At 40.1% G+C, this 13,551-nt stretch overlaps 1 protein-coding gene across 1 annotated transcript in view; it reads right to left on the reverse strand.

The window, feature by feature from the left end:
- Positions 1-13,551, reverse strand: part of LOC134618658 (phospholipid phosphatase-related protein type 4-like) — a 57,233-nt gene that overhangs the window by 35,124 nt on the left and 8,558 nt on the right. The window contains exon 2 of the mRNA XM_063464151.1: positions 331-516. Within this exon, the coding sequence (XP_063320221.1) occupies positions 331-516 (186 nt within the window). The remainder of the gene's footprint in view (positions 1-330; positions 517-13,551) is intronic.

Raw genomic sequence — 13,551 nt, forward strand, 5'->3', positions numbered from 1 at the left:
TGTAAATAAATGCACTGAGCTGTAATCTCCCAAGTCCTGCACTTGAGTTGTCCAGGTCTGGAGTCCCCACTGCCTGTTAGCTTTGACAGTTTTCTCAAAGGTTTTCTGGTAATTTGATTCATGATAAAGATGATGGACACCCAGAGGAAGAAATGCAGATCTCTTTCCCTTATTTCTCATTTACATTTTACAATGGTTGTGTGTTTATACTATAAAATCTAAGACTAGAGCACCTCCATGATGACTGCTAAAGGCTATTTTGCACTGTTTCAAGACTTAAAATAAGGCTGTTGTCATAGCATTGTCTCACTGTGAAGTGTGAAGCCTTACTGTGATGGCAGGTCCAGCAAAGGCCAGGCTGAGCAACATCAGGAAGGGGATGACCTCGTGGTTAGGGTCAATGTAGGGCAGGCTTAGGCTGCGGTCATGACAGTTGAAGCCAGACTTCACTGGCTTGAACACATCCGTCCACTCCAGGAAGTACAGACTCACCACAGATGAGACCAGGATGGGCAGCTACACACAGACACATCATGAGCAGACAGAGAAAATGAGGCGTTAGTTCAAAGTCATAAACAGCAAGAGCTTCAGCAGATTGCCACTGAATAGCTAAACAGCCAGCCAAAGCTGCAAATGCCCATATGAACCCGTGGGTCAATGAGCACATTAACATTTCATTTCATAATAAGAACAACAACATAGAAAGGTCAGGATGGAATGGACGGTTATGCAAGATGGCACGTGGACTTAATTCCTCTTATTAATTACATCCCAACAAACACAATGACAACCAGGTCTTAAGACAACATCAATTATAACATGTTCAGTTCAATCCCAACTATAAAATAAGGTCAGAGTTATAAATGTGGTATTTACTTTTTCAATTCAGCAAATGGAAGTGCTCGCTGTACTGGTGTGTAAGCAAAGTACTCAGCTAGTTACATAAATAACTGCTTTATACAGTGAGCTAGGGACATTGTTTTTACCATTCACTCCACTCAAGAGCACTAAGGTAGCAGAACTGTGAAGCTGAGAGGAGGTTTATGTGTGCAAACGGGAGCATACTCGGTTTTCCTTTTGACATTCTTCACCAGAGTCAGACTGCCAGTGCCCAGTACCATAACATCTCCTAGGTGCCCAGCATTGCCCATCTAACCACACTCTGGTTGGCAGATGAGCAGTGGGTTTTACAAAGTAGAAAAACTATAATATGGGAAAAATATGAAGTACCATATTTGATATTGCTTTAGAGACTTCTGCATCATCTGTGTTTTTTGTTTTCTTTCAGGCGACTGTCCATCTGTTTTATGAAACGCCACCGAGTCAGTCTGACTGCATTTAGCTGGATTTGAGCACATAGTGTGAATCAATCCAGCTGCTTCTGTCCTGTATCATCAATGAACACTAGTATCCCAGTGCTACTGGCAGCACGGCACAAACAAGCCTCATACTACCTCCGCCAGGTTTTAAAGATGATGTGTATATATTCTTTTCTTTGTAGAAAGCAAAGCAGTTCTCCCTGTTTGCAGGGAGAACTGTCAAGAAATTCATTCTTGACAATTATTTCTCATGTTCTTTAATAAAATAACAAGACTGTTACCATCATAAAAGAAGGTGCATTTTTTGTAATCAAGACATAATAAGAAAGAAATGAAAATTCCAACATTAAACACACAAACTCACAAACAACACTCTGCAGGTATGCTGTGTCAGCAAAACTGAACACACTAACACCAGAACAGGAAGTAAATACAACAGGAAACATGAGATAAACACAGAGACACAGAGCTGACGCTGGAACGAGGACGTAAGTCGATGAGACGTGACACATGAAACACAGAAGAAAGAAGAAATCACAAAATACAAAAGAACTGCAAGAGACTAAACCATGGAAAACATTCATCAAAGAATATTAATCATCAAAAACATAAACACTGGGTCGACAGAGCCAGGACCAGGACAACCCTTACATGCTCTTCATATTCCATGCCTTTCCAGCATTTTTGGTTCAATTTTGACCAAGTACACCCTCATAAGTGCCTACACACTTCTATTGAGAATGTATAAATGGATGATTAATCCTTAATTAATGTTTCAGAGACCTGGAAGAGTGTATTGTTTAGCTTTAACAACACTGATTTTTGGATACAAACATCTATTATCAGACAATATTATGTTCTCTTTTACTTAAGATATGAAAATAACAGCTATAAATATTTATATTGTTTTCAAAGTGTAAGTTGCATAAAAATTCTAGAACCATGTATAACAGTTACAATCATTAATCACTGTCCTCTCTTATGTCCAGAGGCTCAGGGACACGGTGACCAACCGGCTGCAGCCGGAGAGAGAAATGTGACTGTGAATGTGTGAGAGCAGTTTGTGGCCGGGCTGCCTGTGAAGAAGCTGGATTCTTTGCTTCTCCTGGACCATCATCATCATCATGGGCCACCACAACATAGCACATGTAGTAACACCATCGTGTCTGCTCTCCCTCCTCAGGTACCAGAGCAGCTATGGGCACTGGTTTCCACTCATAGGCAGGAGTGTTGGAAGTGCTGCAACCTCCTAAAATGGGAAGGACGAAGAATCCACAGTTTGGTGGACAGAAATGAGCTGGGGCCTGAGGCACCAAATTCATCATTCCTGCCTCACCGTGTTGTGAAAAACCTTCTCACACCAGCCTCGACAGTAGATTTTTCAACAGCATTTGCAGATGACCCCCTGCCCAGTCACACCACACTCACACTCACCCAGGTGTGACGGTGCATTCACAGCCCTACAGATTACCTGGACATGAAAGATAAATACTTCAGAAGGACCTAGCTGCCATGCTGGAGATGGGAATGATGGAAGAGTCACACAGTGCATAGTGAAGATGGGTCTATATGCTTCTGTGTGCACTACTGCAAGGTGAATGAGGTATCACACTCTCCCATGCCCCGGGTCTCCTGCATCTGTTGAGCCCTGCTCAGTTTTCACACCGGTCTGCACAGAGTGGATTCAAACAAGCTGTGATTAGTGTTTGCTGATTAAAAATAAAAAGACTAATCAGAGCTGTGAAAGCGTCCATCTTCCTTTGATGATGCCTATTAAATATAACATGCTGGGTGAATGAATTAAGGAAGCACAATGCATGCAGGAGTCATCCATGTTTGACAGTGAACCACCTCCACACACTGAGCTCATCCCTACGTTCCTCCCGACTCCCATTTTCTCGTCTATTTTCCCGGCTGCTTCCAGCTTCCCTCAGCTTGTGAATATGACAAATATAGGTCAGTGACTCACGTTGCTAACACTGCAGACGGAGCTGCTCCAGGAGAAATACTGTACCCTTCATTCTTCAAAGCCGATTTTAGCGGAATAATTTATGTCACATGGTCTCATTTTGAGAGTGCAGTATGATTTGCACAGGTCAATAGCAGCTAACTGCATTTGAAACATTTCATAGTGTCATGATTCCTTTCAGCTGTGCGGTAACACATCAATGCTTTTTTTTGGCTCACCTCCATTATTTAGAAGTCTCACAAAGGAGGAATGAATTGTACAGTTTATTGTAACCAACCCCTGAAATAAGTAAAGTTCACTGTCCTCTATGTAATTAACAAACATTTAATTGAATTTCTTTGTTAATTGCTTAACAAAGTAATTAAATGTTTTTCAGATGCTGTGAAACATCGTGATGCATGCCACAAAGGAGAATGCCCTGGTCAGAAGGGATGGTGCTGTTGTTCTGGGTTCTTGCTAAAGCCATGGTGAATTTATTTCATTGTACAGAAATGATTCTCAGTGAATATCAGTAAATGAAGCTGAAAAGTTAAACCAGTAGATTACTGAAGATATTTCCAAACTGAGATAAAAACACTTGGATTAACTGAAGGCTTTTCATGGAGTTTTTAGGACATCCTGATAATAAAGAATTACAGTAGTCCGGCCTGGAGGCAATGAGTGCATGTTTTTCCAACTTCACTCTGAGATAGGATGTTTCTTATTTTAGAAATATTCCACAAATGGAAGAAAGCAGTCCTATATAGTAAGTAAGTAAGTAAAGTTTATTTGTTAAGCGCTTTCCACAGACAGGCCGTCACAAAGCGCTGTACACAAAGATTAAAACAAACAGAAAGTTAAGTAACAAAATAGACAATATACACAATATAAAAGGTTAAATGCAAATAAAAAATGTAAATTTTAAAAAGCGTTGATCAACAAAAGGCTTATTTAAACAGAAAAGTTTTTAACTGCTTTTTAAAAGAATTCCACAGAGTCAACCAAACGTAGTTGTGGTGGTTGACTGTTCCATAGCCTTGGTGCCACAGACTGAAAGACTGAAGGCTATATGTGTTTAATATGTGCGTTGAAGGACATGTACTGGTCAAACATGACTCCAAGGTTCCTCACAGTGTTACTGGAGGCCAAGGTAATGCCATCCAGAGTAAGAATCTGGTTAGATACCATATTTCTAAGATTTTCAGGGCCGAGTACAATAACCTCAGTTTGATCTGAATTAAGAAGCAGAAAGTTAGCGGCCATCCAGGTCTTTATGTCTTTAAGACATTCCTGCAGTTTAACTAATTGTTATCTGGCTTCATGGACAGATAGAGTTGGGTGTCATCTGCATAGCAGTGTAAATGTATGCTATGTCTTCTGATGATACTGCATGAGACAGGGCTGTCAAACTCATTTTACACTGCGGGCCACATACAGTCCGCTTTGACCTTAAGTGGGCTGCACCAGTGACATTAGCAAAGAACTTACATATTGTTTTTCTACATGATTAAAAAAAAGATGCTGTGACAGAGAGAGAAATCTGTCAGTGCGACTCTTTGGAGTTAGACTCATTGCCCAGACTGTCCAGTTTTGTTTTGTTTTTTAACTGTAGCCATAAAGAAACTGAAATTTCTATAGTAGTGAACCTCTGGTACCGAGGGCATTGGGGTTAAACAGGTTAATTTGTAATTACTTAACTGCTTTGTGTAGTATGACTGGCTATAAGGGAGGTTTTTATCTGTAGGAAAAGCAGTAAAACTTAAGAAAATACAGTTAAAAGTCCAAAATTTCAGCTTCTGTTTGTGTTTGGTGAGCAGTTAATAATTAAAAATGGCTTCAAGCGCACATTCAGGCCTGTGAGACTCAATTAGATAGCTCGACACTGAGCCATGGCTCTGTGGTACATGCAGACATCTCTGCATCTCTGCTAATCAAAGACACCCTGTATCTACTTTATTTTATGTAACACTCAATACTGAACTGTAGATTTAAGTCTTTTTCAAGGTTTTCATAAAAACCTTGTTTCTATGCATTTACGAGGGTAAACAAACATGAAGTTTAAGGCCTGGAGAGGTTTGGAATTTTCTGTCTTCCACAATGGAAAATGGGTGAAAATAAAAACGAGTGTCACTTTAGTCAGCTCCTAATTTTATAGATTCTGCCCTCAGCTTTGCCGTCTCCAATATCATTGAAATGCAGCCAGATGCTGCTCACTTTATGCTTTCCCTTGTTTCTTCACTTTTCCCCCAGTTCGCTTGCACTTAAATCTGGCTCCTCCATCTCTCTGTGTACCTGGAATGTACCACTACACTTGCTGTCTTTGGGATGGGAATTGACAAGAATTTAGCTATTCCGATTCCATTATTGTTATTACTTATTGATTCTCATTGGGTTTGCACTAGCTCCACTTTAAGAATTAACACCATTAGTAAGCAGCATATCAAAGACATTACATTTGTGCAAATTAATTGCATGTTGTGTGGTCAAATGTTTGTCACTTGGGGTCCTTGGCTAGTTTAGCGTTAGCATGCTGTCTGTGCAGATGCTTGCAAAGAGCAAGAGTGTTAGAAGCATTATACAGCTGTTTCTGTCCTGTATGCAGTTGCACTTTACTTTTATTTTTATTGCACTAAAGGACAAATGCAAGAAACTATGAGCAGAATCGATAGGCAAGCAGACTAACGATTCCAAGGACTCTCCATGGATTTTCAGCAGGGATTCAGCTCCCACATATAAACATACCATATCCTGGATATAACTGTATCATGGGCCACATGTATGTTTGACACCCCTGGCCTAAGGGAAACCTATATAATGGAATGTAACCGTTTCTAAAGTTGTTTCTGTACTGTGACCTCATTGAAACTCTTCAAATAAACCATTCCTCAGATGATCAGTTAGCTGTTTGACAACTACTGTAGGAAGGTTGGAGATTGGCCTATAATTAGCTAAGACTGCTGGGTCTAGAGATGGCTTTTTAAGTAAAGGTTTAACTACAGCCAGCTTGAAGGCCTGTGGTACATAGCTGATTATTAGAGATAGGTTGATCATATTTAAGATTAAAGCATTAATTAATGGCAGGACTTCTTTGAGCAGTTTTGTAGGAATGGGGTCTAAAAGACACGTTGATGGTTTGGAGGAAGTAATTATTGAAGTTAACTCAGAAAGATCAATTGGAGAAAAAGAGTCTAAATGAATATCAATGGTACTGAAAGTAGCTGTAGATGATATTACATCTGTGAGATGATTATGAATAATTTTTTCTCCAATGGTTAAAGTTTTTCTTTAATGCCTCGGCACCCACATCAGTGAGAATCTCACCTGGACCCATAACACATGGCAGATCATCATGAAGGCTCAACAATAAAAATGTGGATTAACCTCCAAACTTCTCAGCAACTTCTACAGATGGACAGTGGAGCATATCCTGACAAACTCCATCACAGTGTGGTACGGGAACAGCACCACTCAGGACATTTACAGCGCTCGGGTCAGGAAAAGGGCACACAATATCATCAAGGACCGCACCCACCCACAGCACACACTGTTCACACTCCTGCCATCTGGCAGACTCTACAGGACTGTAAAAGCAGTAACAGTCACTGGCATGAACACACAGTACTTACAGAGTTTGAACAGTAATTTACTCACTTTTGAAAATAAATATTATAATCATTTAAGGTACAGGATTTCATGAGCTGTAACCCATAATGATCAGAATGAAAACAAAACTGAACTTTAATGAATATAGAATAGATTAAGATGCACGTAGAGGAATTAACTCATGATCTAATGTCCCGAAAACAGTAAAGATCATTCACATGTGTATGATGACCGTGTGACCTTTCCTCTACATATAGGACTTTTAGCTCTCTGACTCTCAGCAAAGCAACAGTTTTTGCTCACTACACATAATATTGTAACATGAGACTTTTGGCACAGTGCTGCTTCAGTTGGATTTGGTTTCCTGCTTTTATGCTTCTGTGAGTATTTAAATTTGGTTGATTGTTTGGACTTGAAGCATATAAAATTCCTCTTAAAGTTCTTCTGACACAATCCTTCTGCTGGCTCGTATATGTTCCTGGCAGCTCCTTAGTGATTACAGAGATGAGAGCACAGTGAAGAGACAGTGCATTTTGAATAATTGATATGTAAAAATGGAAAGCGGGCTCCAGTGGGCTTTTCCTGGCAGTTATTTTTGGTGGGTCCTGGGCCAATGGCACCAACAGTCATAGAGCTTTTTGAGTGACTCACTGGTAGCAATTCCAGTATATCAGCAGAAAGTTAAAAATGTCATAAAGTGAATTCTGTCACACAAAAGTAGAATGGACACAAAGCCTTCATTTCTCAGGACCTTTCCCTTTGGAACCAGCCTCCAGGTTAGAGGGTCAGTGCTGCAGCTGTGATTACATCCTGCTAGGGGCAGATACCCTCTGTAGCACCACCGTCCACATGTGTCAGTGTAGTTACATAAAGGAGGAGGCACTGATTTAGTCTGAAGCTGCTGAGTGATGCATTTACAGTTTGAAGGAATACCAAACTCGCCATAAGAGGATTCAACATCAAACGTATAACCAAGCTACAGCGCTATGACAAAATCTTTACCTCCTTCCTGATTTCTTAGCTTTTTGTCAAACTTAAATGTTTAAGAATGTTTAAAGAAAGGTTAAGCCCTTTCTTTCCAAGCGTGACTTGGAAAGTGTTATTCACGCCTTTATTACTTCACGGTTGGATTATTGCAATTCTCTTTTGATAGGGGTTGGGCAGCGCACTTTGTCACGCTTGCAACTAGTGCAAAATCCTGCGGCATGATCTTTAACTATCAGAAGGAAATTCGACCACATCACTCCGGTTTTGGCCTCTCTACGTTGGCTTCCAATTGAATTTAGGGTCCGTTTTAAAGTCTTTTTATTGGTTTTTAAATCTCTAAATGGCCATCCCTGGCTTTTAACTCTGTGGGTAACTGACACTTTTATTAATTTTATTGCTATGTCTGCTTTTTGCTATTTTATTACTATATTTATATTTGTATTGTACAGCACTTTGGTCTCTCAGCTGTGTTTTTAAAGTGCTATATAAATAATTCAATTCAATTCAATTCAATTTTATTTATATACAACAAAATTCGCCTCAAGGCGCTTCATAAACGCTGATGACGATGATGATGATGTTTCAGATCATCACACAAATTTTAATGTTAGGCAAAGATAATTCCATAATTGCTCCTGAATTCCTCCTACATGACCGGTTCAATCTAGATGAAACTTCCTAGAGAACCAAAATTCACAACATCTATAAGGTGACTGATTCAAAATTAAAATGTTTACTATAAAATGTTCTTTTTCCATGTATTTTTATATAAAAACTATACTCTCCCTTCTCATATCTGGTTCATCTGCTCTAATATAAAGGGACCAGTGGCTGCATCCAGTCGTACCAGTTCATCTGCCTCCTTCGTGTGGTAATTGGGCTTTATCTTGTCTTCCTGTGATTTCTGGTCAACACTCATATTCAACCTGGATCATCCGCCATCCACCACTTGTCTGCTTACCCTCCCACAGCTTCCATCTTACAGATTTAACCAGTGCCCAACCCCTCCCTCTCCCTCGCGCTCCAGATAAGCAGTTCATTTATTACTGGCAAAATTGCACTCTGTGGAAACTGGAACTTAGACTCGCTCCTCTCGGTGGATACCAGGGATGAGAATCGGGTAGTGGAATTCCTGTGAATCGTTAGGCTGTGGCCCGTGATACAATTATATCCGGCCCGCAGGATAATTTCATATCTCAGTGATTAATGGCCTGCTGGCATGTGGGAGCTGAATCTTCAACCCTGCCATGGAGAATCTTTGGAATAGTAGGGCACTTACAGGGCGGATATGGACATTATTTGTATTTTTAAGGATGAGAGCGTAATGGTAAAGTGCAAACTGCATCCAGGACAGAAACAACTGTATTATGCTGCTAACACAACTTAGGCTCTTTGCAAGCACCTGCACAGACAGCATGCTAACGCTAAGCTAGCCAAAAACCAAGAGTTACGCTATGAGCAGTATAATGAATTATTTTCTCCTTGGAGTGATTAAGTAACTTACTTTTAATAAAAGCATTTCTTTTTTGAGTAACAACCCAACACTGATCACAACAAAGAGGGGAAATACATCCAACACGCACAAACATTTGACAGCACAACATGCAGATATTTGCACAAATGTCTTTGAGAGTTACCACCATCACTAAGCAGCATATCAAAGCGGCGCTAGTGAGAACCCAGTAACAATCGATAAGTAATATCGATAATGAATCAGACTTGTGAAATTCTTATCAATTCCCATCCCAAGTCAATACATCCTTCAGACGAGGAAGAAACCTGTGTATTCCTTCCCCAGACTTGTATCTATCTTCATTCTCTGGTGTAAAAGTAAACTCTGTAAATCTTAGTCTTTGTCGCTCTGCTTTTGGGTGCACTTTTGCATAATGGCCTCACCACCCTGACAGAAACTACGTGATCAAGACTAGTACATGAGTACATAGTGTTTTTATTCACATAAATTGAACATCACATTTTTATGTTGATATGCACGTTCCACATATATTTTAACCCATCATTACAGGGTCTAAGTTTTAAGAATTGGCAATGTTTAACTTCCTATAATTCTACACCATTGTAAGACGCCACAACAGATGGCAGAGACAGGGGAATAATCTTTCTGTAAATTTGCTTATTATATCCAACAAACCATGATCAACACAAAATTCAGTTGAATTTTATTTAATATAGCGCCAAATCACAACAACAGTTGCCTCAAGGTGCTTAATGTTGTAATAAAAAGATCCTACAATAATACAAAGAAAACAGAGAAAACCCCAACAATCACATGACCCCCTATGAGCAACTGCTTTGGCAACAGTGGGAAGCAAAAACTGCCTTTGAACAGGAAGATACCTCCGGCAGAACCAGGCTCAGGGGCGGCCATCTGCCGTAACTGGGTGGGGTGAGGGGAGGAAGACGAGACGAAGACACGCTGTGGAAGAGAGCCAGAGATTAATAATAACTAATGATCACATGCAGAGTTGTATATAAACACATAGTGACTAAAAAAGAAACACTTCAGGCAGACTTCCGGTGATGCCGGTGAAGCAGCAAAACAACAAAGCTCCGCCACACAACACACGAAATAAGGGACGACTGAAGTCAACAGGCTGTTAAACAGCCAGGTGAACAGAAAACCTATATGAAATGACTATGAACAAAAAACAAAGATATTTGGAAGGAAAAAGAAGATAAACAAAGGCCCAGCTAGCTTAAACACCGCTGACACTAGCCAAGATCATCTGGATCTAATGCTACTGGAAGAACTCCAAAAGCTACGTAAAGAGAACCATGATGGACACAACCACACAAAGATGTCACTCGAAAGACTGGAACAAGAGGTCACAGATATTAGAGACCAAATGGTTTAACAGGAAGAGCGAATTGGACAAATAGAGGAAAGAACTAGCAGAAGACACAGTTATGCGACACCAGATGTGATTCCTGCTACAAAACAGACTGAGATGCAACAACATAAGGATTTTTCAGATTCCAGAGGGAAGTGAAGGAAATGATATGATCGAAATTAACAGGAAGCTGGATCACTGAAACTCCCAACGGAGATGGGTATCATGATTGAGAGGGCGCATCGTTCACGTGGTCCTCTACCTACAGACCCCACGACGCCTCCTAGATCTATCATAGTGAGATGATAGATACAGGAGTAAAGGACAAGATCATACCGCCAGCATGGAGCCAGAGGCAAGTCTTTTTCCAAGATAAACAAATCTTTTTTGACCAAGACTACTCCTCCGACCTATAGAAGAAGAGAACCAGAATATATGAGGTTATCAAGCAACTTAAAAGAAAAAAAGGTGCAGGCGAAATGTCTATACCCAGCAAACCTGAGAATAAAACTGGATGCAGGAGAGAAGACCTTTGCAACACTAACAGAGGCTGCACTACTGCTGAAAGAGCTCAGAGTCAGAACATGGTGTGGAGAAAGAGAGCGCATCGAAGACGAGCTGAAGGAAGGCTGGGCATGGAACAGGAAGAGACAAAGAGAGACAGCGTTCTCAACATCAGACCCGAGGGCCCTCATGCAGGAAGAACTTTAAATGAGTTAAATGCTAGAGTGACTTGAAGGTATGCTGATTGACATGTAGAAAAGGAAAAAAGAACGAAGACAGAGGATATTTGGATATTTGTTTCTGCCAAAATATAGATGTAAACTGTCACATATTTACAAACATTATGCTTCATAAAGTCCAGGCGGAGGAAGTGTAGGATTAATATGAGTGGACCACACTCATTTTTACACAACAGTGGGATATTGGTTATTTGTGCATTAAGCATTTTTTCCCACAGAGAAGGAGGGTCACACTTCCCAGTATAAATGGGGGTTGTCCACAATGTGGACGACTGGAAGCGTGGAAGCCCTGTTCTTTTTCTTTCTCTCTGACATGTTACAGGCAGAGTTTACATTTTCGCTTACAGACTAAGCATGTATACATTATACACATGTTAGAACGCAAAGGGGAATATGCCATCATGTGGGAGAGACTGCGGTGCTCTGTAGCTCTCATTCAAGAAACTCACGCATCTGAGACAGAACATCAACCAAGAATATAATGCATCCTGCAGGAGCAGGACGAACAGAGGGGTTGCTGTCCTGTTTAACAAATGTGCTTATTACAGTAATGGAAAGGTTTTTCAGGATGACGAAGGCCATTATATGATGGTAACTGGAACAACTGGAGGCTTATAAGCTCCAAATGAAGATGAAAAAGATTGCATCCCTTGGCAAATGAAGGTGAAGGACTCTTACTTATGGCGGGGACTTCAACACTTTACCTTTAATTAATGCAAAATCTGTCAAAAACCTAAAAATAGAAAATGATTGGACAAAACATACTCTGGAGGTGTGGACAACAATAAGAAAAAAATGGGGGGCTCTTTATCTGTCTCAAGTGTCATGACAGTGAGAGGCAATGTAGAGTTCCTGTGTGGGACAGTGGATTTAGTAGGTGGCTAATGCAGGCCTTAATACAATAAATCAATTCATTAATGGAACAAGTCATGTAACCAGCTTCAGGAACAATTCCAATTCCAATTTTAAATAGCTATAAGAAACTACACAACAATTAGATGAGTCTCTAACATATAAGGCAGAAGGGGTCTCAGATATTTTAATAGAAAATATTATGAAAAGTGAAATAGAATGTAGAAAAATAAGAGCCCACTCACATATATCTTGGGACCGCCCACTAATGCAAACTGAAGGAAAATAGAACAACCATCTATAACTCTGTGGGTACAGAGACTGAAAAAGGTCTGAAAAAAGTCTGAAATTAAAAATGGACTTTTCCAACAGAGGTGGAACTGTGCTACACTGTAGCTGGACTGATGGAGGGATATAGGTTATTGTAACAAAACTAAGTATTGTAACTGAATAGTAAGAAAGGGTTCCTTTCTAAACTTGATACAGTATCGTCACAAACTCCCCTTTTTGTATTTGGTTTTGAATTGAGTTGATTTTTTTTTCTTGTATCATTTTAATTTGAGAGGTCCTCTGTCAGTGAAATTCACTGTTTTGTGGGAAAAAAAACAAACAAACACAATAAGTGGCTTAAAAAAATACAGTTAGTGCATCACGGGTGCAAAGAGGCTGCAAATAGTTGCTTCAAACAGTGTATGTATCCATTCAGTTGTTTGAGGTAAAGTATTGCCAGTCATCTCCGTCAGGTTTCTGTATATACAATTAAAAACCCCTGTTATTCATTTTAATGTGGGGTTAAGTGTCTGACTTGTAGCAAAATGTGGAAAGTCATGGCTGTGACCTTCAGGATTTTCTAATAGACAGCAGAATTCATGGTTCCATCAGTAGAGGCGAAGCATTCAAGCGCTGAAGCAGCAAAGCAGCCCCAGACCATCATGCTACCCCGCCATGTTTGATGCTTTCAGGAAATGTGTTAGTTTTAAGACACATGTAATGGGATGTGAGTTCCAAAGTTGAACTTTTTGGAAGTTGTACATTCAAAAAGTTCCACTTTTGTCAGTCCACAGAAAATTGGCCCAAAAGTCTTAGAGATTATTTTTGGAAAATTTGAGATGAGTCGTTGTGTGGTCAGCACTGGTTTTCTCCTTTGAACACTCCCATCAATGCCACTTGTCCAGTCTCTTTCTTGTTGTTGAACAATGAACTTTGACCTTAACTGAGACAAATAAGGCCTGCAGGTTAATGATGTTTGG

The sequence above is a fragment of the Pelmatolapia mariae genome, linkage group LG20, assembly GCF_036321145.2.
Source record: "Pelmatolapia mariae isolate MD_Pm_ZW linkage group LG20, Pm_UMD_F_2, whole genome shotgun sequence".
NCBI lineage: Eukaryota > Metazoa > Chordata > Actinopteri > Cichliformes > Cichlidae > Pelmatolapia > Pelmatolapia mariae.